Source organism: Pseudopipra pipra, chromosome 20 (genome assembly GCF_036250125.1).
Source record: "Pseudopipra pipra isolate bDixPip1 chromosome 20, bDixPip1.hap1, whole genome shotgun sequence".
Classification (NCBI taxonomy): domain Eukaryota; kingdom Metazoa; phylum Chordata; class Aves; order Passeriformes; family Pipridae; genus Pseudopipra; species Pseudopipra pipra.
Window position 1 is genome coordinate 1,118,913 of NC_087568.1, and position 24,518 is coordinate 1,143,430.

At 45.3% G+C, this 24,518-nt stretch overlaps 2 protein-coding genes across 3 annotated transcripts in view; one reads left to right on the top strand and one right to left on the bottom strand.

Annotated features, from left to right (window-relative positions):
- Positions 1 to 108: 108 nt before the first annotated feature.
- Positions 109 to 20,158, top strand: PSMB7 (proteasome 20S subunit beta 7). Its single transcript, XM_064676548.1, has 8 exons — positions 109 to 233; positions 412 to 505; positions 624 to 721; positions 1,066 to 1,206; positions 1,740 to 1,855; positions 8,242 to 8,300; positions 19,228 to 19,379; positions 19,999 to 20,158. Exons 1-8 carry the CDS (start codon positions 172 to 174, stop codon positions 20,108 to 20,110), a joined length of 834 nt encoding a protein of 277 aa, XP_064532618.1. The 5' UTR covers positions 109 to 171; the 3' UTR covers positions 20,111 to 20,158.
- Positions 20,159 to 21,032: 874 nt separating this feature from the next.
- The window catches only part of NEK6 (NIMA related kinase 6), a 45,543-nt gene continuing 42,057 nt past the window's right edge, over positions 21,033 to 24,518 (bottom strand). For both annotated transcript variants that reach the window (XM_064676550.1, XM_064676549.1), the window contains exon 10: positions 21,033 to 23,069. In XM_064676550.1, coding sequence (XP_064532620.1) covers positions 22,959 to 23,069 — 111 coding nt within the window. In that variant the 3' untranslated portion in view covers positions 21,033 to 22,958. The remainder of the gene's footprint in view (positions 23,070 to 24,518) is intronic.

The following is a 24,518-nucleotide window of genomic DNA, read 5'->3' on the forward strand; positions in this document are numbered from 1 at the left end:
GGGGTCTCCTCCAGCCTTTATGACTCCCCCATTCCCGACAGCCGCCCCCAGCCCTCCATGCCCGCACCGCCCCTTGGCCCCCCGGCCCCGCCGCCATTTCGCGCCGCGGGCGGGGCGGGCGGGCGGCGCTGCCCCGGAAGTGCTCGAGCCGCGCCCGTCCCTGCCGGGAACATGGCGGCCGTGTCCGTGCTGAGCGCGCCCGCCGGCGGCTTCAGCTTCGACAACTGCGCGCGGTGAGGCCCGGGGGGAGCGGGGCCGGCCTGGGCTGCGGGGGGAGCGGGGCCGGCCTGGGCTGCGGGGGGAGCGGGGCCGGCCTGGGCTGCGGGGGGAGCGGGGCCGGGGGAGCGGGCCCGGGCCCGGGCCGGGGGAGCGCGGGGGACCCTCCGGCCGCCTCACTCCGCTGTGTTGCAGGAACTCGCTCCTGGAGGCCGAGCTCGCCCAGAAGGGGCTGCGGGTGCCCGCGCCGCGCAAGACGGGCACCACTATCGCCGGCATCGTGTTCAAGGTGAGGCGGGCGGGGGCGAGGCCGGGCCCGCAGAGGCCTCGGCCGCTGCTGCTGAGTCACCCCCGCTGCCCCCGGGAACGGCCCTGTGGAGAGCGGGAATAATTCTCCCTTCCTCTAGGATGGCATCGTCCTCGGAGCGGATACGAGAGCAACCGAGGGGATGGTTGTTGCTGACAAGAACTGTTCAAAAATACACTTCATTTCCCCCAATATCTAGTAAGTGTTGATAGTGTTCATTGTGTAATAAATAGTTATTTGTGTCCATTACTGTGTGATGGTGTTGGTAATGGTACTGGGGTTTTTAGCTCTGTCCTTTGCTGACACCAAATATAAAGATGTGCTTGAAAACGATAATTTATTAGCAAGGCTTGAGGATTTGTGGTTTTCTATTTACTCTTAGCAGGCTGTCTTGTTTCATGCTCTGAAAATACTGACTGTATGAGAACTTAATTTCCTCAATTTTACAAAGAGAAAATTTTCTATTTGTTGCATAAAGCATAGAGGCTTTTGCCTCTCTTGCCCTCCCCACCCTTTCCTGACTTGCTCCCAATGCTTTTCAGTTGCTGTGGTGCTGGAACAGCTGCAGACACTGAGATGACAACTCAGCTGATCTCCTCCAACCTGGAGCTCCACTCCCTGTCCACAGGACGACTTCCAAGGGTTGTCACGGCCAACAGGATGCTCAAGCAGATGCTGTTCAGGTAACTGAGTGGGCTTCTTGTTTGTTAACAGTGCTGTTAAAACCACTAAGTAATGCTTAAGGAGCATCCTCCCTCAGCTTCCTTACCTTTAATAATGAGACTTTGTAATTGCTCTTTGCTTCATAGGCTTTTGAACTGAGGTGGAAGAGAAATCAAAGTTTTAGAGAATTGGTACTATAGTTGTGCCGTGGTGCAGTATTAATTTAATAGGATGTTGATCACACCCATGAAGAACTGTTGTGTACCTTTGGTGAGATGGCTGGGCCAGTAATACTGTAATGTGCAGGCTTGTAAAACTGGGAGTTTTATGTGACTTGCAGTAGAATCACTGCCTCAGAATGTCTGCTGGACACTGGAATAAACTGTATTTTTCTAAATTTCTTAATTTATTGCTCCCAGCTGGTAGAAGTAGCCTGTGTAGTACAGAGCTACACTGGGTAGTTGTGGGACAGTTCTCCAGTGCCTGTGTTGTGTTAAATAGAACCACAGCTGTATTGTGGGGTTTCAGACTCACAGACAAACCTTGCTCCCAGGTACCAAGGCTACATCGGCGCTGCCCTGGTTTTGGGGGGAGTGGACGTGACAGGCCCTCACCTGTACAGCATCCACCCCCACGGATCCACAGACAAGCTGCCCTACGTCACCATGGGTGAGTGACAGCACGGGGGAACACTTCAAACTGTTCTTTAAAGTGCTTTTATTTGAACTCCGTTGTTTGCTGAGAGCTGTACGGGCCTCAGACTTCAAAGATGAAATTGTACCTGCGTTTATGAAGTGGGTGCACTGGTCTGTTTCTTTACAAACATGGGCTGGAATACTGTTTAACTCTCAGCTGCTGAAAAGCTGGTGTTAGGAGCTTTGCTGTGTGTTCCCCATGTGAGAATTGTGGGATTCCCAAAAACTTGCTGAATGAAAAAAATTCCTCAGAAGTGTGGCTTGCATGTAGTCCTGACTTGTGGTTCTTATAAATTTCACTTGAGGAACTTGTGTTTCGTTTGGAAGCCTCAGGCAGTTTTAAAGGGAAGCTTGTTTCTGGTAGAGCCATGGAAGTGTGATGTAGAGTCTGAATAAACATATCAGAAAACTGATCTGAAGTTGCAGTGTGTCAGATTAGTAAATTGGATTCAGCCCATGCCTGGGACAGCTTTTATGCTGGTTCTGCGATGGGAAGACGTAAATTCGTAGATTTTCGTTAGTTTTTTCTGTGCCTGGTTGGCACCTCTGCATCAAACACCTCGGTAGGGTTCTCCTGGAGGGGTGAGGGGTGTGTTTCTCCGCGGGCTGTTGGCGCTGCTGCAGTGGTGCCCGTGTGATGAGCTGTGACCACCCGGTGCAATTAGCGCTGCAGTGGTGCCCGTGTGATGAGCTGTGATCACCCGGTGCAATTAGCGCTGCAGTGGTGCCCGTGTGATGAGCTGTGATCACCCGGTGCAATTAGCGCTGCAGTGGTGCCCGTGTGATAGCCCCGGTTGATGACCCGGTGCAATTAGCGCTGCAGTGGTGCCCGTGTGATGAGCCCCGGTTGATGACCCGGTGCAATTAGCGCTGCAGTGGTGCCCGTGTGATAGCCCCGGTTGATGACCCGGTGCAATTAGCGCTGCAGTGGTGCCCGTGTGATGAGCCCCGGTTGATGACCCGGTGCAATTAGCGCTGCAGTGGCGGCGGGAGGCCGCGGGATGGCGCCGCTGCCCCGGGAACGGCCCGCGCGGTCACGTGCCGGCATTGTGCGGGATTCTCCCCTGGATTCGCATCCACGGACCGGCCCCGCTCCCGGCACCACGGGCTGCACAGCCCAGCTGTACCGGGAGCTGCCGCGCCTTCCCTGGAGCCAGCCACGCCTTCCCCGGGCACACGGTGACCTTCCTGCTTTAGTACCGGAGTGGCCTTTCTGAGCATCCTGGCTGCTCCTCTTTCCCTCCACAAAAATAACATAGGAGCAGGCTAAGTTCAAACGAGTAGGAAGTAGCATATCAATGGATTAATTTCCTTGTAGCTTAAACTTTGATTTGCTGTTGGCAGTACCAGGCCTGGCTGGTGCTTACGCATTCCTTTTGGTCACACTGTCAGACAAAGCCCTTCGCAGCATCACTGTCCTTTACCTTCCCACTCATGGTGCACTGATACTTCCTCCAGTGACTAGGAGATAATTTATATGCATAAGCTAATTTTTTATTAACTTATGCATATAGACAAAAGATAGTTTTTCTGCTGTTTCAATTCTATCAAAAGTCAAATCATAGACAGCAGTTGGAATTGTATTTCAGTCTTATCTAGCCTGCTCCATTGTTGTTTTTTTCCCTGAGTGTTCTAAAGGCAGTTTGTTTAAATCAGGGTAGGTATTTTTGGCCAGTTAGCTTCTGGAAATTCAGTATTAAATAGGAAAGGAGATTGAGAGGTTGGATTTTATTTTGGTGTGCTGGAGTTTGTCTGTGGATGGACAGAGTGGTGTCCTGCCTTGCAAGGGAAATTTAAAAGGTACTCAGTGCTTACTCAGGAGTGAGAACATCAAATTAAACTGTTTATGCTGACAAAGGACAAAATTGGATTTCAGCAAACGATGCAAGATTGTCTGATGGCTTGGCTTGTCTAGGAAAGCTTCTGGCCAAGACTTATAATGAAATGCATGCATAAAATTAAAGCACTTGGAGTGTGTAGTTGAGCTTTCGGAAGCAGGCGGAGTGTTCAGGAGTCTCTGGTGGCTGGAGCTGCTCCCCTGGTGCCAGTGGTGCTTCATATTCATAAATCAGCTCTTCATGCACTGGCAGTGTCGTGCTGCAGAGCAAGCACTCCCACTGCTGGGAGCCAGCCCCCAGCCAGGATCCGGCTGAAAAATGATCCCAGTCCGTGGGGCTGCGGAGATCACGGAATTTTTACCTGGGATGAACAGCAAATTGAATAACAATGAGTGTGTGTGAATAAATGCCCTGTCAGGGAGCCCTGGCAGTGATGGATTAGGAAGTGCTAAATGTTGCTCTCTCAAGGCTCTGCACATCCTCCAGTGTGGCAGGTGGGGTAGCAAACAGGTCCTTGGGTGAGGAAATGGACTGTACTTAGCAATAAGAACTTGTCTTCAGTGAAGGTTCTGCTAAAAAGATCCAGTTCATCTGTTTTAGAAAAGCTCCTGCAGTTACAAAACACAGTGAAAATTATTGTCAGCTGGATTTTTTTGCTATGTATCAATAATTATCTTTCACTTTAAATCACTACTGAAGTGGTACAACTGCTCAAGTGAGGACCAGACAGTATTTTTAAAGTGAATTTATTACAATTGCACCCAGGAAACTTAATAACTTTGTTGTGAAAATTCAGGAAATGACCAATGCTACTTAAGAAAACAATAAATTCTCTTATGGTCTCATAACTCACCTGCTTCATGCCAGTCACCCGACTGAAAGGCATTTGTCTCAGAGTAGAGCTTTACCTCTCAGCTTCTATAGTTCTTTAGAATTTACTTGGCAGTCAATATTTTTATATATTTAAATACTAGATTAATACTTCCTGCATATTTGTTTCTAAAGTGCAGCTTACTGAAAATGTATGCAAAAAAATTTCTTTGGAATTGAAATGACATCTTTTTTTTGATGGTTGTGTTTCCAAGGGTATTAAATGTAACCATTCCTAGCAGTTAATGGGTTTTAAAGATCCAGCTGAAAGAGTTTTTTCCCTGAATGTTATATAATAGAAATAAATGATAACTTTACCAATTATTCTTTGTTTTAATTCTTACTGCTCACGCACAGCAGAGAGAGAGATACTTTAAACATGTGAAAAAAAAAAAAAAAGTCCAACAAAGGAAATTTCCTATTTCTGCATTGGCTGTGTGTTGACTTCAGTTTGAAATCTTGGCTAAGATAAACACCTGGTTTGGTGTCTCTCGAATCTGGGCTCAGGTAGAGACACTGTTTAATGACACGTTACTGCACAGCTTTCCTGAAGGTTCTGGCAGATTTGAGGCTGAACTGCTGCTCCTTTGGAGGGCTGAGTCCGAACTGGCAGTGACTTAAATCAGTTATTGTGTGTATGAGGTGGGAAATCCATCCCTAATTAATGGATGGTGTTTTGCTGTGTTTGGATTTTATCTTTCTCCAGACATTATGTTTGGGAATTGTGAAGCTTGTTTCTACATAAAGGCAAAGCATGCTTGTTAAAAATGAATTATTGTGCAAGTGCACGGACAAGAGAGCAGCTGTTTCCACACATACAAACAAGTTCTCCATAGACCCTTAATATCCAAGTTTTCTGTGTTTTTATAGGAACTGCAATAAGAAAACCTTATTGCAGTGTTTACTTAAGTTCCCAGATTTTATTGCCTGCTCTCCTGTTACAATGCAGCTTTCACAAGGCAGTTGAAGTACTTGGAACATTGTGGGGTTGTGTGGATGGTGTGTGGGGTTTGCCAAGGAGAGGGCAGTCGGTGTGATGGGGCAGTGGGGTCTCAGCCCCGCTGGGCAGTGACTGTCCTTGGCTGCTGTGCATTCCTGTGTGCCAGGGGCTGTGCCCATCCCCAGCAGGGCTCCTGTGCCACAGGTGGATGTCTGTGTGCCAGCAGGATTTCCCACTGCAGTTCCCATCACTGTGGGCAAACAGCACATGGTTTGCCTTGGTGGAGACCCTGGGAAGTGTTTGTCCATCGCTGTGAACACCCCGGGCTTACATCTGGTGCTGGGAACAGTGAAGAATTTTCACTGTGCTGGTTAAGATAAAATCTGTTCTGTCAGAGAATGCTTTGCTGTGCTGGGAGGCTTTTGCTAAGGCAGTTTTTAACTGCAAGCTTATAAAGCTTATGTTTGGGATTTATAAGCACCAGAGAAAAAAGCAAACGAGTCTATTCAGCTTTTCCAGCTTTACTTCCTGTTCTGTTAGAACCTCCTTAGGATCTGGGTTTTCAGATGTAAATGTCTACATGTAGGTTTAATTAAGTTAAGACTTTCAACAACTCTTTGAAAATTTACATTGTAGGACTGTCTGTATTTAGTTATTTAAAGCTGATACTGGATTTGGCATTTATTGTGTCTTGGTAACATAGTGGGATAAATAATTAAGTGTAATTCTTTATGTATAAAGGATTTCATGTGCTGTAACGTAAGATTCCCCTGCCTTTTTAGTTTTTCTTTTTCCCTTAAATCTGCTGAGTTCCTGCCCATTGCTTCTTTTGGGAAGGAGCTTTTTTTGCTTCTTTTAAAAAGGAGCTGGAGGAATTAATCCAGCCTGAGCCATGTGTTATCAATAATTTTTACATGTCAGTAGAATTTTTAAGAAATTAAGACCACTTTTTCTTAGCTCAGTAGCTAATGTATTAATTTCAGTCAAATTGTGCATTTATACCTTTTGTATTTCATTCTTGCATATTTTTTAGTCTTTGCACTCTAATTTTGTCAAATAACCCTTCTCCAAGGGCAGGATTGTTTCCCAGCTTTGAGGATTTCCGTTCTGCTCATAGTAGGCCCTCATCTGGGTGTAGCAAGAATGTGGGCTTGGTTTGAGACCATAGCTCAGATACTTTTTTCCTCATTAGAAATGTTCCTATGTCATTCCAGAAGAATTATTATTTTATGGTTCAGGTCCTGTATTTGTTTTGGCCCCCACCTTATTTTGACCTTGTTTGAAGGATCAGTAAAATTCCTTTTATTTGTGATTTGCTCTGTGATATCAGCTGTTTGTATCAGCAGTTCATTTCTGCTTAAAAATCTGTTTTATTCCCAGTTTCAGCATTTAAAAAATGGAGTTGTGTATTGCTCCAAGGTGTAAATGAATAGTCATTGCCTGTAATACAAGTACACACTTAGAGTGTCCTACTGCTTTTAGATGTGATGTATTTGGTACTGTAAAGGTAATGATCCTCAACCACAGCAATATTCTGTAACAGGAATATCTGTCATATTCATCGGGATTACCATGTTCATTGATTTGTGTCTGTAAATCTGCTGTTTCAACCCTTTAAATTTGATCTATAATTGGACCTCCTTAAATGGTTCAGCTAAGGTAGTCTGTATTTTCTCAACAGTGTCACTGTCAGCTTCTCCTTTTTCATTATACATTCAGCAGACTTGATAAAATCAGCAGGACACCTCATTTGAAACTGTTTAATCGCTGCCTTTTGCTTTCACTAAACCATTGAGGTGGTCAAGCGATATACACAAATCATTTTAAATAGGAAATATGGCTTTCTCTGTGACCCAGCTAAACAGATAGCAGTATGCAAAACAAGTTAAAAAGTAATAAATGCCAAAAAATCTTCTAATTGGAGTAAAAAATTGCAGGTAACTTTATTCACTCCCCAAAAGTAGTGTTCTCTGAAATATGGGTAGGGCCACAGACAGACAAGATAATCTTCCTGAAGGCTCACTCTTTCTGAACAAAGCAAGTTTACAGTTTCAGATAGTATCACCCTGCTTTTTGTATTATTTCATGGAAAGCCCATTTATAACCCTGCAGTCCCAGTGCTTTGGGCAGAGGTGGCTCCTGTTCCATCACTGCACTTGCACCTCGTCCCTTCTGGAGAAGGAACATTAAACTCATGGTTTCATCTCTGTCACTTTGTTCATCTGTTATTGTTCAATGTAAAAATAATGGCACAGAGTAAATGCACAACAGACTGCTTCCAAGTTGCTGGGGGAAATAAGCTGGTGGCAGCAGCCCCTGCCCTGCTCCCATGGCTGGGTCACCCACCCCACGTGTAGGGTGACAGTGCCAGGGTCGGAGCCATCTCCTCATTCCCACATCCCCTCTCACGAGGGCAGGCACGGGAGCAGGGCAGGAGCACTGGAGCAGGGATTCCATTAACCTCATCTTCATATCTGATGTTCAAACTGAAGGAAAGGGCTCTCAGGACAGGACCGTGCCAAGTGTGTGCACACAAGCTGCACCTCTGGGCTTCAGTTGGGTGCTGGCCTTAGCACAGACACTCCGAGCGTGTGGTGAGCTGAGCTGGGCTTCACTCTGCTCTGTGCTGCTGGAATGGGTTAGACTTTTCTCTAAAAAAATCCCCTGTGTAACTCCACTGGCTAAAGGAGTGTCCTGGTGTTGTCCCCACAGGTTCTGGATCACTGGCAGCCATGGCAGTGTTCGAGGATAAGTACAAACCCGACATGGAGGTAAGAATCTTGGGGTTTTAAATCTCAGTGTTTCTTCCCTCAGTAATCCCTGTGATCACAAGAATTTAAGAGGTTTGAAGCTTTAAAGAAGTTAAAACTGCTCTAGTTTTGCTGCACTTAAAATATACTAGTGCCAGCTTACTGTAAAGTTGTAAAAATTGATGGATAAAATAAATTTGCAAGAAGCTATATTTCTATATGGAAAAACGTGTGCTTTTAATGTAGATGAAAGCTTTAAAGACCTACAACTTACTGGTTATAGTTGACTTCAGGAATTTACCAACCCTTGCACAGTCAGTATTGCTGTTTTTTTATCCATCAGTCCTTCTCTCTCAGTCTTGAAAAGAGAATGCTACAAAAAGTGTTCAAGTAGTACATGAAACAATCCTGGTTGATTTGGTGTGTTCAGAACTAATGTCTGCAATTTAACATCTGTTGAAAGCTGATTATCAGAAGACTCTTAAGGTTATGGGGTTTGTGTTTTGCTGCTGATACTGATAAAAATTGAAAAATGTTTGATTGGTTGTTAGAATCATTCAGGAGAGCTAAAATCTGAGTGTCATAAGATCAGAACAAGCTATTCAGTTACAAATGGATGCAGTGCATTATTTTTGTATTTTCTGTAGTATTTCCTTACACTTGGTTACACCATGTTCAGTGCTCCTAAACTAAACCCTGAAAATCCAGTTGTCTCCAGACCCACTATTGATGAAAATAACCCCAAAGCAATTACAGGGCTTTCTGTAACTCTATTTTGTAAAATGCCTCAGTAATGTCAAGCCCTCTTAAACCACATTAATCTCTTCAGACTCTCTGCGAACACTTCTTCTCATTCCAATTGATTAATAATTCCACAGTAAAGGAGAAATGAGAATCGAACACAAAATTGAAAATTGAACCCATTAAAAATTACTTGTAACACTAACAGTCACAATCATTTCAGTCTAAAATGCAGATAAATCTTGCAGCTCTCCAGTATCCCTGAGTAATGTGGAAAAGGAAGAAGTTTATTTGCATTAGCTGAGGTCTTTAGATGTTCCTCATTTTTGTTCTGCAGCTGCTGTGGGTCAGTTCCTCCCCTTCAAGTGCACTGTGTTTTGGGGTGATGGTCCCGTCAGTCCACTGAGTTCCTCTCTATAAAGCTGATAGATTAAAATGTAAAGTGATCTCTTGTGCCCTGTCACCTGTCCTGATGAGGCACCGTGTCTAATACCAGTTGATTTAAAAAAAAAACCCACCTTGTTTTGAGAAGTTTGCATTAGTTAATTGCTGAAGTGTTGGTGAGAAGCAGTTTTCCAACTCCCCCTGGCCCTGGCTCCTCTCCTGTCAGTACCTGTGCAGTAGCTGTAGGTGTGCAAAGTTCTGGACACACAGGAGGATCAGGGTTCCTGTGTTACCACGGTGTTTTGGGTGGTATCTGAAGACTCTGGGCTTCTGGTCCTCAGTGTATTTATAAATGTTACCAGAAATACTGGAATACTTTTAGTAGGCACTCGAGTGTCTTCGGGAGGGAGCGTCACAGCAGATGGCTGATAGAGCCACTCCAGAGAGGAAGGCTCTCTGTTTTCCCCTCTCCCCTCACGCTGCTGGAAGAATGGCAGTCTCCTTTTCCAGCCTCCTGGGTGACTGTGCACTTGGTGTGTGTGCTGTTCACTGAAAACATGGACTGCAGATCCCGGGAATCAACAGCTACAGCACAACAGTCCTCTTTCAGAGATACGAGTGGCAAAGAGCTGTGCTGTGCAACTCACATTTTCATCTGATTCTCAGCTAGTTTTCAAGCTTGTATTTTAAGTCATTTTCTGTGTAAGAGCAACCGAAAAAGGCACCAAAAATTGGTAAATCTCCAAATTTTCCTATTTAGAAAGGTCATCCTCATTAAACTGTCTTCACACACAACCATAAGTGGCAGCAGATAGTCACTGTTATAACAAGCATGCAGAAATGCAGCCTACCAATTTGTTGAAATAGATATTTAGATTTTGAGACTCACATGTATCTTAACTCTTCCTTTGGTTTTCCTGGATAATCTGATATCTATCTAATAGCAATTCAGGAAGTGTATTAACCAAGCCAGCAAAGTTTCAGGTGCTAAAGCTCAGTTGTACTCTTAAACACTTCCTCATACTCTGTTATGGCTGCCAGCTTAATATTTACCTTTTAAGTCAGATATGGGGTTTTTTACAGTAAATTAACAAAATAACAAATATTTCTATTGAAGTAAATCCAAATTAAATCTGAAGTATACCATGTGTATTTTACATAAAACTTCCTATGAAATTGCATTGAAAATAAACTTAAAATTCCTGGAGATTAATTTAATAAAATAGGTAGAAAATTATTATTTTTCTGTCAAGATCAATGCTCCTTTCTCTTGCACTAATTGTCAGAATATCTTCCTAGGGCTACTGGAGGGTAGTGGTGTGCTTCAAGACCATCACATCACAGAAAAATGATTCAAAGGCAAACTGTCCTGCACCCTCTGGTATCAACTTGCAAATTAGCATCTGGAATGTAATTAAACAAGCTTAATGAAAGTAGCAGCTGAATACTACTGGAAAAGACAATCAGCTTTTTTGCCTCTGATATATATTCTGTACTATTGAAGCTGATCACCAAACGCATCGTGTGAGCACAGTTAAAAAAAAATTAGCATTTATTTGAAGAATAGGAACTGTTTTTCATTCTGTTATGCTTTTGGCATGCACTGGTGTCCCAGGAGAGCCATGCCACAGCAGATAGTGCACAATATTTATAAATCCATGACAGGCAATAATAGCAACTTGAAAAATTCTTTTGCTAGAATTTCAAGTTGAGAGCTGCCAAAAGCTGAGAGGATCAAATCTGCAGTGGCAGCTGCTGTGCCCTACAGTTAGAATTGTAGACTTTGAAGATGCTCAACTAAAAAAAAAAAAAAAAAACTAAAAAAAAAAATAAAAAAAAGACTGCAGGCTTAGCCAATTTTTGCAGGTTTCTAGAGCCCTGGCTCTCTGCCTTTTGAAGATGAGTTGCTGAAGCTTCTCCCAGTGCCTGAGGCATGCTAACACCAGCAGGATGTGTTTTTTTCCATAGACTTAGTGTGTCTTCAGATTTAAGTAGCACATGCTTTGTCAGTGCCAACTGTGATGGTCCTTTCCCTGGCTGTGGTGCTGGGAGATGATCCTCACCCCCACCCCTCCGAGGGGACGCCCCCAGTGCCACTTGTGCAGCTGATTTATGGAGGCAGGGCTCGCTGGGGAGCCAGTGCTGGCCTCTGGAGGAGCCATTATAGATCGCTGAGCAGGGGAACACTTTCAGCCCTCAAGGCCTGTAGATGCTTCAAAAATGTAATGCCAAGCACCTAACTACTGTGGAACAATATTAATCTGTCATGTGGGCAGCTATAGATCTGCTTTAAAAAACATAAGTGGAAGAACAGCACATCTAATGGAGTGTTTTGAGCTCAGATCTTTCATTGCAGCCAATTTTTCTTCCAATAGAGTCGCCACGTGGTTTTTAAACCTCACAGTCATTTTGCAAATGCGTTTGTGCCTTCTGGTGTTAAACAATAACAAAGAAATACTGGATATGGAAACCATCATGGTCTGGGGAAAAAAGTGTCTACAGAATTAAGTGCTGGAATTCTGGGTTTATCTATCCTCTGGTTCTTGAATTCCTCAGGAGATGGGGAGAGGGGATATATTTTATTCTGGTATTTGATTTCTGGTGTTTGAAAAGTAGAAGCTTTTTGTCTGTAGAAGAATTACTTGATCCACAGTGGAGCTGTGTTGTAGCCTTCTTGTTTAAGCAAGGAAATAGGCTGCTTGTAACTTCATTTCTTTTCTGTATTTCATCAAAAAAGCCAGGTTTAATAAAAAGAGGCTCCAAAAGGATGAGGACCAGTAGAAGCCACAGAAAGCAGAGCTATTGCAAGGAAAAGGAAGTAAATCTTGGAGTAATGAGTTCAGGAGCATAGAATAGGTGGAAAAAAATGAAAGGAGATAGTCTGGCAGATAGTTAATAATTATTTCTAGGACAGATCACTACAAATATGTGAGATGATATTTACAGTCATTTATTGTACCGTTTCTGAAGTGTGGCAGGAAATCAAGTGTTACTGAATGAAAACAAAAATACCCTGGAGGGTATGAACAGATGAAAAGCAGAGGAGACTGTTCTGAGTGTGTTCCACATGGAACACAGCTCTCTCCCCTGCAGCAGCTGTGCTGTCCCCAAACCTGCAGCTTGCTGTCCCACTGGAGGGGTGTCTTCCTTCCCCTGTTGGCCGGGTTTGCTTTGGTGGCCTTTCTGCAGTGATGACTCTGCTCCCCTGTTTGGGGCCAGCGTGGGTTGGGAGCAGTCTGGTGAGCAGGTTGGCAGGCAGGTTTGGGAGAAGTGATTTTTGAGGTACTTGTGAGTATCCCCCTATCCCTGAGTGAAGCAGCTGAGGCACAGAGAAGCCTTTCCTCTGGATGCTCCACGTGCTCTGGGATCTTTGCTGTACCGAAGTGCAAAGTAGCCCGAATGCAGCTTTCACTGTGTACCTCTTATTTCACTAAAAAATGCATCAGGCACATACAAAATATTATGAAAACATGTCACTTTCTTCCATTTCTAAGCAGCTGACACATAGATCCTTAAAACGTTCCTGTGCTCACATTCCCCACTGTCCCTCAATATGGTGGAATTGTTTTTGTTTATTAACCACGGCAGGAATAGTGAGCTATTTTTGGAATCTGTGGAAACTCTCTAATCCTCGACAATAGTTGTCTCGGCGGTGTTGGCGTGTGCGGGGGGCTGGGCGGTGACAGGCTGCAGATGAGCCCGTGTTCATTAGCGATGGAGATCAGGGTGGCTGCGCCCCTCGGGCTCAGGTGTGGGACTGAGCCGGTCCCGCCAGCTGACACCCCTTAATGACTCTGCGGGACCTCGGGCTCAGCTCCTGCAGACAATGAGATCAACCAGACTAGGGGAGTTAGGCTGGAGAGCCTGCCTGAGATACTCGAACCCCTGCTGGTGTCAGACACGGAGATTTAAGTAAATGTGGGGGGGAAATCTGACTGGGTGAACAGAAAGCAGGACTTTGTGTTTGTGTGCCTTGGGTGTTTCATTACCCGTGACAGGAACTGAGCCTGTTAGTGGCATATCTCCACTCCGTGCTGCCAGAGCTCGTGGCGCTGCACTTTGCAGCTCTCCTGACATAGCTGTGTTAGTGTCTCCTGCAGACACGGATTTTCATGGGTAAATACCAGGTGTTAGTGCATACAGTCAGCCAGAAAATAAAGGCTTATCGTACCTGCTTCTTATTCTTAGGTTAGATAACAATTATCCTCTGGTAACCTGGTTTCTGCCTGACACGTTGGACAGTTTGTACAGTTTTCATCTTCTTTCACAGAATTGTGCCCTGGATTGATTTCCTTTGTGGAACTGGTATTAAACAGGAAACATGGGCTGATCTGGAGTGTGCCAGCTAGGTGTGCTGTGGAGTGGCTGGGATTACAGGTGAGGTATTTGGAGGTGTCCCCTCTGAATGGATCAAAGCCCAGTTTGTGGGACGCTGCCCAGGTACCAGTGTGTTACCAGTGGTACCCAGCAGTGCCGCCTTCCAGTGTGCTGTGTGCAGACTGTATTGAGGGAAACAAATGTTGCCTCCGTGTAAATTGGGCCTTGCTGCATGACAAAGAGCAACAATTTCTTCACCTTTATGAAAGTAACACTTAAACTTTGTCCATAATAATGTAGACAAGCTGGCCAGAAGCAGGGCTCTGTGTTAAGAGATCATTTCACTGCACAGGGTAGGGGGAGGACAGGTAATTATTTTTGATGCATTTCTCAGGAGCAGGTGTTCCAGTTTAAATTGTTCCAGTTTGTGTATCTCCCATAAGTGCAGAACACAGGCAAAATGTACTGGAAAATATTTCACATGGCACAGAGCCCGAGCGCTGCTCCCGCAGCGAGGGCCGGCCAGGCCGAGGGCAATTGCTGTGAGGGAATGGGGATGAGGCAGAGCTGGGAGCCAGCCCGGGCTTTATGGAGCATTTTGGTGTATTAGGGAGGATAAATTACCAGAAAGCCCAAGGCTTCCTTTCCAAATAAAATGTTGACCTTCATTCCCTTCCATCCTTTTGTCAGAGGTAAAGCAATAGTCATATGAGCAGAGATTTGCTTTATTCGAAATCAGATGTGTTACTGCTTGCTATTAATTTGTTTATATGCAGTAATATCAGGTAATTGTCACTGTAGTCTCTTGCAGGGTTTGCATACCCGGGGGTGAGGGTCGGTGTGTGACTGTAGGGCAGCTCAGGGAACAGCAAACTGGGGCTCTCCCAGTGCCAGGGGAGATTTACAGCTCTGGTACTGCTGAGAGAGTTCTCATTTTGAGAATCTGTTCCCTAAAAACCCATGAACTTCACCCATATGCAAGAGGTGATGGATTAAATGAGTTTTCCTATTCATTCTTAGTTCAGAGTGTGGGAACAGTATTAAAAGAAATTTCATAGTTGTGAGAGGAGCTTGTAATTTAATTCTGTGCCATTGGAAATATGGATTGTACTAATCCCCACGTAGGGAATGACATACAGCAACTAATGTTATTGAATAGTAGTTCCGAATCATATAAGTTCCTTGCCTTGGCAGGTAATTTGACATAAATTGTTAATGTAAATCCAGGTTAGTGGGGAAGACATTATTTTACTAAAAAAGATAAACTGCTGATTAATTCAGTATAGAACTCAATTACAAATTGAAAGTGTCTCTGCGGGATGCCAGTACCCTAAAGACAGCAGATGTTGAATTGATACTCCAGCATATTTCACCCTGGTATGAAATATTAACGTGGTTTATTATACTGGTGTATGATATCAGAGAGGGGGTGGGGATGAGCCTGGGCTCACAGGCAGCTTCCTTGGAACAGGGAAAAAAACTGTTGTCTCTGAGAATAATAATTAGGGACTAGAGAGCAGTTTGTTTGGAAAGTTCTTACTAGAAAATGGTTAGAAAAATAAACATTTACTGAGGCTTTAGTCACAATGAAGCTGACGTAAAATGCATAGGTCTAATATGGAAAACCAAGAAATAAGAGACAAGGAATGTCATTCCTTGCTTCTGAGGCAGCCCTGGGAATGCACACTTTTTGGGGGAAGACTTGTAATTCTGAGTGGTTTGAAGGTCACAGCCCGTTTCCAGCACAGTCCAGCCAAATCCATTCTGACTGCTGGAGCCTTCCAGCCTCCCCTTACAAGGAACACAAAGTACTTCTCAGATTGGTTCTCTCTGGACTTAGAGCAGACCTGAGCACCTCTCACAGCTATGGGCTGATCTCCACCCCACAGCCCCCACACAGCCTCTCACACCCTGTACTCTGCTGATGGCTCTCCCAAAGTCTAATTATGCTTCTGGAGGTGATTTTGTCCTTCAGGAGGTATTGCTTTCCTACCTCCAAATTCCCAACACTCCTTTATGGATTTATTTTTTTATTATCATTGTCCTTCCTGAAGCTTGTGATTTTTTTTTTCCTTCCCTTCTCTTCCCACAGGATTCTTGGGGATTATCACTTTAAGTAGGATCAACTTTTTATATTATATAATTTGAGCATATTTCATTGTTGTAAAGGACTGTTGTGATAAGTATTTGCATTTGTTTATTTTTACAAAAATAATTGCCTGCTTATATTCATGTCATACAAATATTGATAGTGCACTGCATTTTAAATTCTTCTAAGAATTGCTGTTGGAGAACTGCACTGTGTGTATTGCATCTCTGACAGCATCCTGGTGACCTGCAGAAGGGATTCATTTTGTTTTGGTAAGAATTAGGAAAAAAAATAATTTCTAGAGTTTTTAAATCTGAAAAAGGCATTTCCTGTTTAACTTGCTTGTGGAGCTACAAAATGTTGCAGAAATAATGTTCCCAAAGCCCTTCCAGCTGCTCCCTTTGCTGCTGGAGCATAATGATAAACTTGTTTACAGGCTATTAGTAAAGACAGTATTAATGTAGTGTAGAAATACCCTCATCTCCTGTAGGAAAGTCTCTTTTTTCCTCCAGTAGCACTTGAAGTCTGGAAATTGCTTAAGTGAGAAGAGGAACTTGGTTCAAGTCATATACAAGAATAATGTGTAAAAGTTGCTCCTGGGTGCTGTGTGGGACTGGCGGCAGAGCAGCTGTGAGAGGTAATCCATCAGCCCTGAGTGTCTGCAAACTGCAACTCTCCAGATAACAGGTTTAAAGTAAAGATTTAATACAGGCTCTATCTGCTGTGATGTTGCAGTGACAGTTTAAAACTCATTCTCTAAATCTCAGCAGACTTTATAGCCAGCAGTGGGCCCATATAAAGCTTAATGGCATTACAACACATAAATCATCTTTTAAAGACGCTACCAGTAGCGCCAATATTAAATGCAGACAATTGTCTGTGTTATAAATAATTTATCAAACACCGTTTCAGATTAGCCTTCCATGCTGAGTTATTTATTTTAGCCTTTACTGCCCTATTCCTCAGGCACCCTTTGGAGGCTCCGTTCGTGGTCAGTGTAATGAACTGGGGTCTGTTCCCCAGCACAGCTGTGGTGACCATTACCATGGAGCTGGACCTCGCTGCCTTTCCCAAGCGCTGCCCATTTGTCAGGCGAGGTAAATGGAGCTGCACATTGGAGTCCAGGGACACATTGTGGGTGTGATGGGGACAGACAGATCGCTCCATAAAGTGCTGCTTGTCACTGCTCGCTGCCCCTACAGTTCATCACTCGCTGTAATCTCATTTAAGGAGCACTCTGGGCCCCACAGGAGGATATTCCCAGTTAGCTTGGTCTTTGCAACCATAAAGCAGGAAGTGCTCCTTTTATATACTCTGAACTTTTAGGGTTTTTTAAGATTAATTATTACAGTGGCTCATTGAGGCCCCTGTACTTCAGGCTGTGTCAGCAGTTTCCTGCTGGCCCCCTATTTTGTGACTGGAAACAGCAGCCCTTGCTGAACTCCATGCAGGATTTTTCTTGTGGCTGTCCTGGCCAGCTTTCTAAATTGTAAAAAGAAGAGCAGGAAACAGCACTGAGGCAGAGTTTTCTAAAATGACAATTCCTGCAGGTTCACAGACTGGGCTGCACTGTGGCAGTGCAGGAGCTGAGGTTCCAGCCTGGGGTGTCTGTGCAGTGGCTGCCTCAGTGCACTTACAGCTCGGCTCTGCTGATTGAACTTTAATGAGTATTTTTAGAATTATTTTTATAACAGTAGGTTGATAGAGTACATTTTTAAAAGCAAATAAATTTTAAATTAGAAGAGTCTGTGAGATTTAAAGTGTTGTCTTAAAAAGATGAAATTAAAAGGAAGAATAGAACAGACCTCCCCCAATTTGCTGTAGTATTCCTAAACTGCTTTTCTTACACTAACACTCATGTAGCTTAAAATTATTCTGGTTTTGCTACCACTTAATTTTTAAAACAGATCTATGCATACTTCTTTGGTTCATTTTATTTACTTGCACTATAGTACTAAAATACCCTTGGTCTGCAACAAATCAGTCTTTTATCAGTTGAGTGAGGAATTACTTTGCTTATCATGGTTTTATTGCCAAAAACACTGAAGAAAATGTTCAGGAATTATTTTTACAGCATGGCTGTATTGTTCTAGTCAGCTTAGTAGGAAGCATAATTTATTTTTTTTTTATTTTATAAAGAGTAATGGTGGAACTGGCAGTGAAGTAGGAATTGCAGCTGTTTCTGTTGTTCACTGCAGGCCGTGTCCTGCTCCTGTCCCGTGCCTGCTGCACAACCTGGGGCAGAACAGGCCCAAACCCCCGGGTGCAGGGATGTGCTCCTGGTTTATTATTGCTGTAGTGGAGCAGGCAGAGTTTGCAGTCAGTTCCTTACACACCCTTGAGAGAAGGAATGGTCTCACAGGCACTGCTTTGGGCTGGAGAGGCTGCTGGGAGCCCAGTGTGTGTGTGCACGTCTGTGTCTCCGTGGGCACAGCCTGCTGTCCTGGCACGGTGGCACTGCCAGCTCACGGGCACAGGGACAGGCTCAGTGCAGCTGAGGGGCAGGACGTGCCCTCGCTGGGAGCTGCAGAGGGAGCCAGTGCCACTGGAATGAGTCGGGAAGGCTGTCAGTGCCACCAACACTATTCCTGATGCCTCACAGCAATACCAGGCGTGGTTTTGTGGTGGTGGTGAGAATGTGATGATCAGAGATCTGGTGTGATATTCTGAGGGGTAGTTAGATGAACCTGAAATGTTTCCATGTAAAAAACACTTCTGTGAATGTCCTTTGTGTAGTGTGGGCTCTGTTGCACTCTGGTTCAGGCTGTTTCAGGTCTAAATAGGAACTGTTTCAGTCACATCCATTACAGTAGCAAAGCTTCACTTTTTCACTTAAATAGTAAAAACTAATTGCAGTATTTTGACAGCAGTACTTTGTTTGACCAGTGTTTTCAGCAGGTTTCTGTGAATTCTCTGCATTTGTGCTCAGGACTGGAATTACAGCTGGTCTCCAGCTCAGCTCCGTGCAGAGCAGAGCTGCTCCATCCCAAAGCTCCTGTTAGGATGAGCAGATGAATTTTGCAAACCAAGCCAGGCTGCAAAATGGTGCTATATTTGGTGCTATAAAGGCTGATGAAATAGCCCTGACCCGGGGAAGCCTTGTACCTGAACTCCAGTGACTCTAATGTGTGTGCAGCTGTCACACAAGACAGGCAGCTGGAACGTACACGTGCACAAAAGCCTGGAAGTTAAAAATGGTAAAATTTATTTTCTCCATTCATTAAGATTAAAAAAAAAAAAAATAAATCTGAGTTTTGCTTCCTAGACTGTCTTTATCAAGTCTGATCCATCCGGGGGTGGTGGAGCATGGGCAGGGTAAAGGGTTGTCCCTGGATAGTCCCCCTGTTCACGCCCTGTGGCACTTTGGTGATGTGGAGTTGCCAGCCCTGGGCAGTGACAGCCTCTGCACTGTTGCAGGAGGAGGAGGCCAAGCAGCTGGTGAGAGACGCCATCGCAGCCGGGATCTACAACGACCTGGGCTCCGGCAGCAACGTCGACATCTGTGTCATCAGCAAGAACAAGCTGGACTTCATCCGGCCCTACGACGTGGCCAACAAGAAGGGGGACAGGTGAGTGACCCTGAGGCTGTGTGTGATCCCTGCTCTGCACAGCCAGTCCCACTTTTGCCAGAGAGATCTCTGACCTGTGGGTGGGTTGCAGCTGAACAGAACCAATGGGTGGCTGCTCCTGCAGCTGAACACAGGCTGGCAGAGGCACGTGCAGAGAACAGGGGAAGTTCTTCCCTGCCACAGTTTTACCAGACTCTTGAGTTGTGGGCAGTTTGAGGAAGTAATGGAGTTTTGTCTTTGCTGCCCAGACCACTGATTTCTGTAAAGACCTTTACAGTTATGTGGCAATTTTATTTTTTTTTTTGGAATCACAGTTTTCTAAAATTGCTGGTTTATCTGAAACTTTGTCAGTTAGTGCAGTCAGCTTAGACTTTGCAGTAGGCACAGTTCCTTTACTTATTTTGGACTTTTATAGGCAACTTCTAAAGGTGATCAGTTCTAAAACTCTCAGGCACATGGTGTGACTCTTGGGGATGGTCCTGTGCAGGGCTAAGGGTTGGACCTTGTGGGTCCCTTCCAGCTCAGCATATTCTGTGTGATGCTGTGATTCTGTAAAATTTAAATGCAAGTTTTCCCATGTATCATCTTCCAGACTAATTTTCCCCCATTTCTTTCCCAGGTTTGGCAGGTACAAGTGTGCAAAGGGAACGACTGCTGTTCTCACAGAGAACGTGGCTCACCTGGAGCTCGAGGTGCTGGACGAGACCGTGCAGACCATGGACACGTCCTGAGCTCCGGCTGTGGCTCTGTCCGGCCCAATAAAGAGGCTCTGCCCCCTCCCTGTCTGTGCCTGGTGCTCCTTCCTGCTCTGTCCAAGGGGAGGCTCGAGCAGCAGAGCTCCATCCTGCAGGGCTGGGGCTCTGAGAGCTCCGTGGGTGAGGGCAGGGCAGAAAACCTGCCTTGTTACCTCACTCCAGGAGCAGAACAGCAGGAGTAAAGCTGCTCTGTGTAAGCCCCATTGGACAAGTTTTAATTTAATAGAATGTTCTTTTCCTGATGGAAACAGGAAAAGGTATGAAAACAATGAGCAGTGGTAGTTCTGAACTGCTGCCCTTGACCTCCAACAGGCACTGCTCTCCTGCCACCCCACTGCAGGGAAGGAACTCTGGGCATCAGGGGATATTTGTGTTATTCTTGCCCCATTTTCTGTAGGTAGAGACAGGATACAGGGCAGATCCAGCATCATTCAGTTTGACTGTCTTGTCACTTACCTCCATTTACACCTGTTTTGTCCTAAAATGCTGGGCTTGTACCACTTGAGTTAATGAGATTTCAGGCTGTTTCGTACAGCACTACACAATCCTGAAAAAAACCAGCCAGAAGAACCCCCTACAGAATTATTTTTCAAGTGAAAAGGGGAGGTGCAGCATTGACAGGCAGCTTCAAAAGGTGAACTGGTGCCAGGCCCCAGCCTTGGCATCCTGCAACAAAGATCCTGGAAAACCAGCTCTATGCCACAGTTCAGAGGGTAAAGACTCTCGTGGTTTTCCCTTGGGACAAGTGACAGTCTCTCTCCATCCGTCCATTTGCTGGAAAAGCAGCTACACACACCCCACAGCTGGTAGGAGCAGTTTCACACATATTTAGGCCTGTTTTTTGGGGGGGGTTGTATTTCCTTTAATACTGCACTTTTTAGTTTTTTAAACAAAGATGTTTATTTTGGAAATAATTTTTTTATTTATCTAAAAATGCACAATTGCAAAAAATTACCTTTTGAAATACATTTCCTTATAAGCACTAAGAAATTTTATGTAGCAAGAAAGTGACCAGACTTCTCCAGATCCTCATCTGTGAGCTGAGCTTCCCTGGAAGCTGCTGATCCTTTTCCAGCCCGACCCTCCCTCTGGCCATGGAGCTGCAGCCCCGGCTCAAGGAAAGCTGCAGTGCAAGGGGACAGGTTCAGGTCACACCTGACAAGTGCTCGAGAGGTTGGGTATAAATTAACCAAGCTGGTTGGCACGGGAATGGTGGGAGCAATTTGGTGCCTCCACGATGATTTAAATGTCCTGACTCTCTCCTGAGAGCAGTACCCTCAGCTTTCTGCTGAGAAGCCCCAGTAAAATGGCACCTTGCATTAATGATGCCAACCTTATTCACAGCAATTAACGGCTTTTCTTGGTACCCTATAAAAACATTCCCAAATTTGCTACGAAGTAGCTGAAGACGGCACTGCGGTTTTCCAAGTAGAGCAAATTAGGTTAAAAAAATCCACTAAAAGCATATATATGTATGTAACCCTCTAACCCTAATCTTAGTTCAAAAACAATTAAGGATTGTAAGCTTTCCTTAAAAAAAAAAAACCCAAAAGGCGGCACAGGCTGCATTTGAAGTGTCACACACAAAGGTACAGTCGGCACGAGCCCCCGGCACAGGCGGAGCCGGCGCTGGAGCAGCACAGGCTGAGGGTTTCCTCAGGAACACCGAGCACAGCCCCGCTCCTCCGACAGGCACATGGAATGGAAACACTGGAACGTGAATCCACGGCTGTTCCTGAAGCAGTGAATATTTCCATCGGCAGTAATGACACAAATCATTGATTCAATGAATGAATTTAGCTGTTGACAATTTTCATGCAGTTAGAGACGATGACTCCTTCAGATCAGGTTGAGATTTATAGACATTCACATTCTGTAATGAGCTTTCACAGTTTGAGGGACGGGGCTGATCCTATGCAGAATTCCATACACAAAGCATTTCATTTATTTAAAAAAAATTTTCCAAGTGTTTAAAACACTGCTGAAGTTCCACTGATAGTACCCGATGTACTATTGAATGTGTAAAAGTCTCTGCACCAAAATCGAACTGGCTTCGATCAACACTGGTTTTAAACAAGAACCTGGAGGCTGAGAAGAGCCATTCCAAAAGGGAAAATGAGGGTAAGGAGCAATTCTCTGCAGGAGCAAGGCTGGCTTGGGTTTGCTTGGCATGTTTGGCTTCTTTTCCCCAGGTTCATGTTTAACTCATCTCTGACAGAAAGGCATCAGCAAAATACACAAAGTTTACAATTAAAAAAAAAAAAAAGAAACCCCACCCCCCAACCCTTCCCAGTTTCTAAGTCTGAAGAGGAGGGAATTAATAAAAACACATAAATGGCTGCTTTAAAATACACCAAGTAAAAACTGAATTTGCTATTAACCATTTGCAGAAGAGGCAAAGTAGCAGTTATACAAATTACACAAAATCTATGGTAATTCTTACATTAGTATAAAGTGATTTCACTGAAGGAATTATTTCAATATTTCACATTACAGTTAAGATAGAAGGTCTGGCAAAGGCCGAGCCCTCGGTAATATCGGCTATCCTAGATTACACACGACAGTTTGAAGAAAGGACCCTTAAATGATCTACATCCGTAACGTTATTGGCCTTAAAAATAAAAAATAAAAGAATCACTTGCAATACCTCACAGAATCTTCACGTTAAAGCAACGACCACCTGTAAGAGTCCTTGTCAAATAACCTGCAAATGATGGAGCCTCTGCTGTGAGTGCTCACCCTCCCACCTGTGTGAGCTGCACCCGGCGCCGGCAGCGGAGAAAAGGATTCAAGTAAGACTGAGCTGTGCTGGCGCCGCGGCCGCTCATGTGCTCGAGGTCCACACGTGCATCTGTTTGGCTATTTGGTGCACGTAACCGATGTCGGGCCGCTGGTCTGGGTCGGGGTATATGCACATGCTGACCAGTTCCCGCAGCTGAAAGACAGGACAAGAGGCAAAGGGGAATGAATCCACTGCTCTCGGACTGGAAGAGGCTGCAGATCGTCTGTCGGGCTCTGCAGGCCAGGCCAGAGCTGGGAACCTCTTCATGCAGATGCTGAGCAGGGTGCAGGCACATGTCTGTCTGTCTCGTGTGTGTGTCCCACCTCCAGACGGAGCAGGAAGAACCTTTCCCACCAAATCTTCACTGAAGATTTAAATCCTCCCACACCCCAGCACATCTTACATCCCAGAGGAGCGGGGGGGCCCAACCTGGGAGGACCCAGCGTGTGCACCCAGGGCTGGGGGAGCAGCAGAGGGAGGGAGGGAGGCACCAGTAGCATGGGCAGGGTGTGGATGAAGGAGGGAAAACAAAATCACTACCACAGTGTGCCTGAGGCAGCAGGCAGGGAGGGACCTTCCAGTGGAAGGGGCCTCTGAGGGAAGGGGGAGCCTGAGCTGAGCTCCCCGTACAACAGCTGCTCTGCTCTTCCCACACCAACCCTGGCACCAAACCCTCCAAGCCTTCGAGTGTAACCAGTCTGACCAGCACTTGAGCATCTTAAGCTGTTGGACCTGGCTGTGAGACCCTGGTGTTTCCTAAAACCTTCGTGAAGAAGAGAGAATGGTCACTGATTATGTTTAATAAATAAAATGCAGAAGGCTGGAGTCTCCCCACCTCCCAGCCCTCTTTATTGTGCACATGAAAGATTGTAGCTTTTAATTATACAGACACTGAAAGCTGCTCGTACCCCCGAGGCACCAGGAGAAACAGCCTTGAGCCTCTGATCTTCTCACATCCTCCCAGTAGCCACAGTGCCAATTATTTTAGCAGTAATTAAAAGCATGACCATACAGCTATCAAGCACACAGCTTCAGCTGCATTAACTCAATGTGCTTGAGGTTTTCAGCTCTGGATGGAGCAAGGCCCCATCCTTGCTCCCACCCCAAACCCGCTGCCTGGCCTTGCCTCATTCCCTGGTGACTTTCTTTGACCTGAGGGCAGGGATGCTGCTGCCTTTGTAACCCTGAGACCCTGAAGATTTAACACAGCCCTCATCAGCCAAGATCACCACAAAACTCCCACCAACAAATTAAAATGCTTAGAGCTCAGCCCAAGGCTGTGCCATGAGGACCATTGGCCCAGCCAGGAGCTGTGCAGCACTGGAGCAGTTCTGTCCTCACAGGCATCTCAGCAGCACCCACAGCACTGCTGAGCCTGATGGCACTGCCAACCCTCATCTCCAGTTACAGCAGAGCTGCTCCCAATATAGAAAACCAGTCCTGGCCACAGTCCCAGCTCCTCCTCCTGCTACCAGCAGCACATAGTTGCTCACAGGAGGATCTGGACTGTGAGCCACAAAAGGCCACAGAGAAGAGGAATCACCACGAGAGCCAGGGTTCTGCCCCAAACGCTCTGCCTTGTTCCTCTGAACCAATCTACAA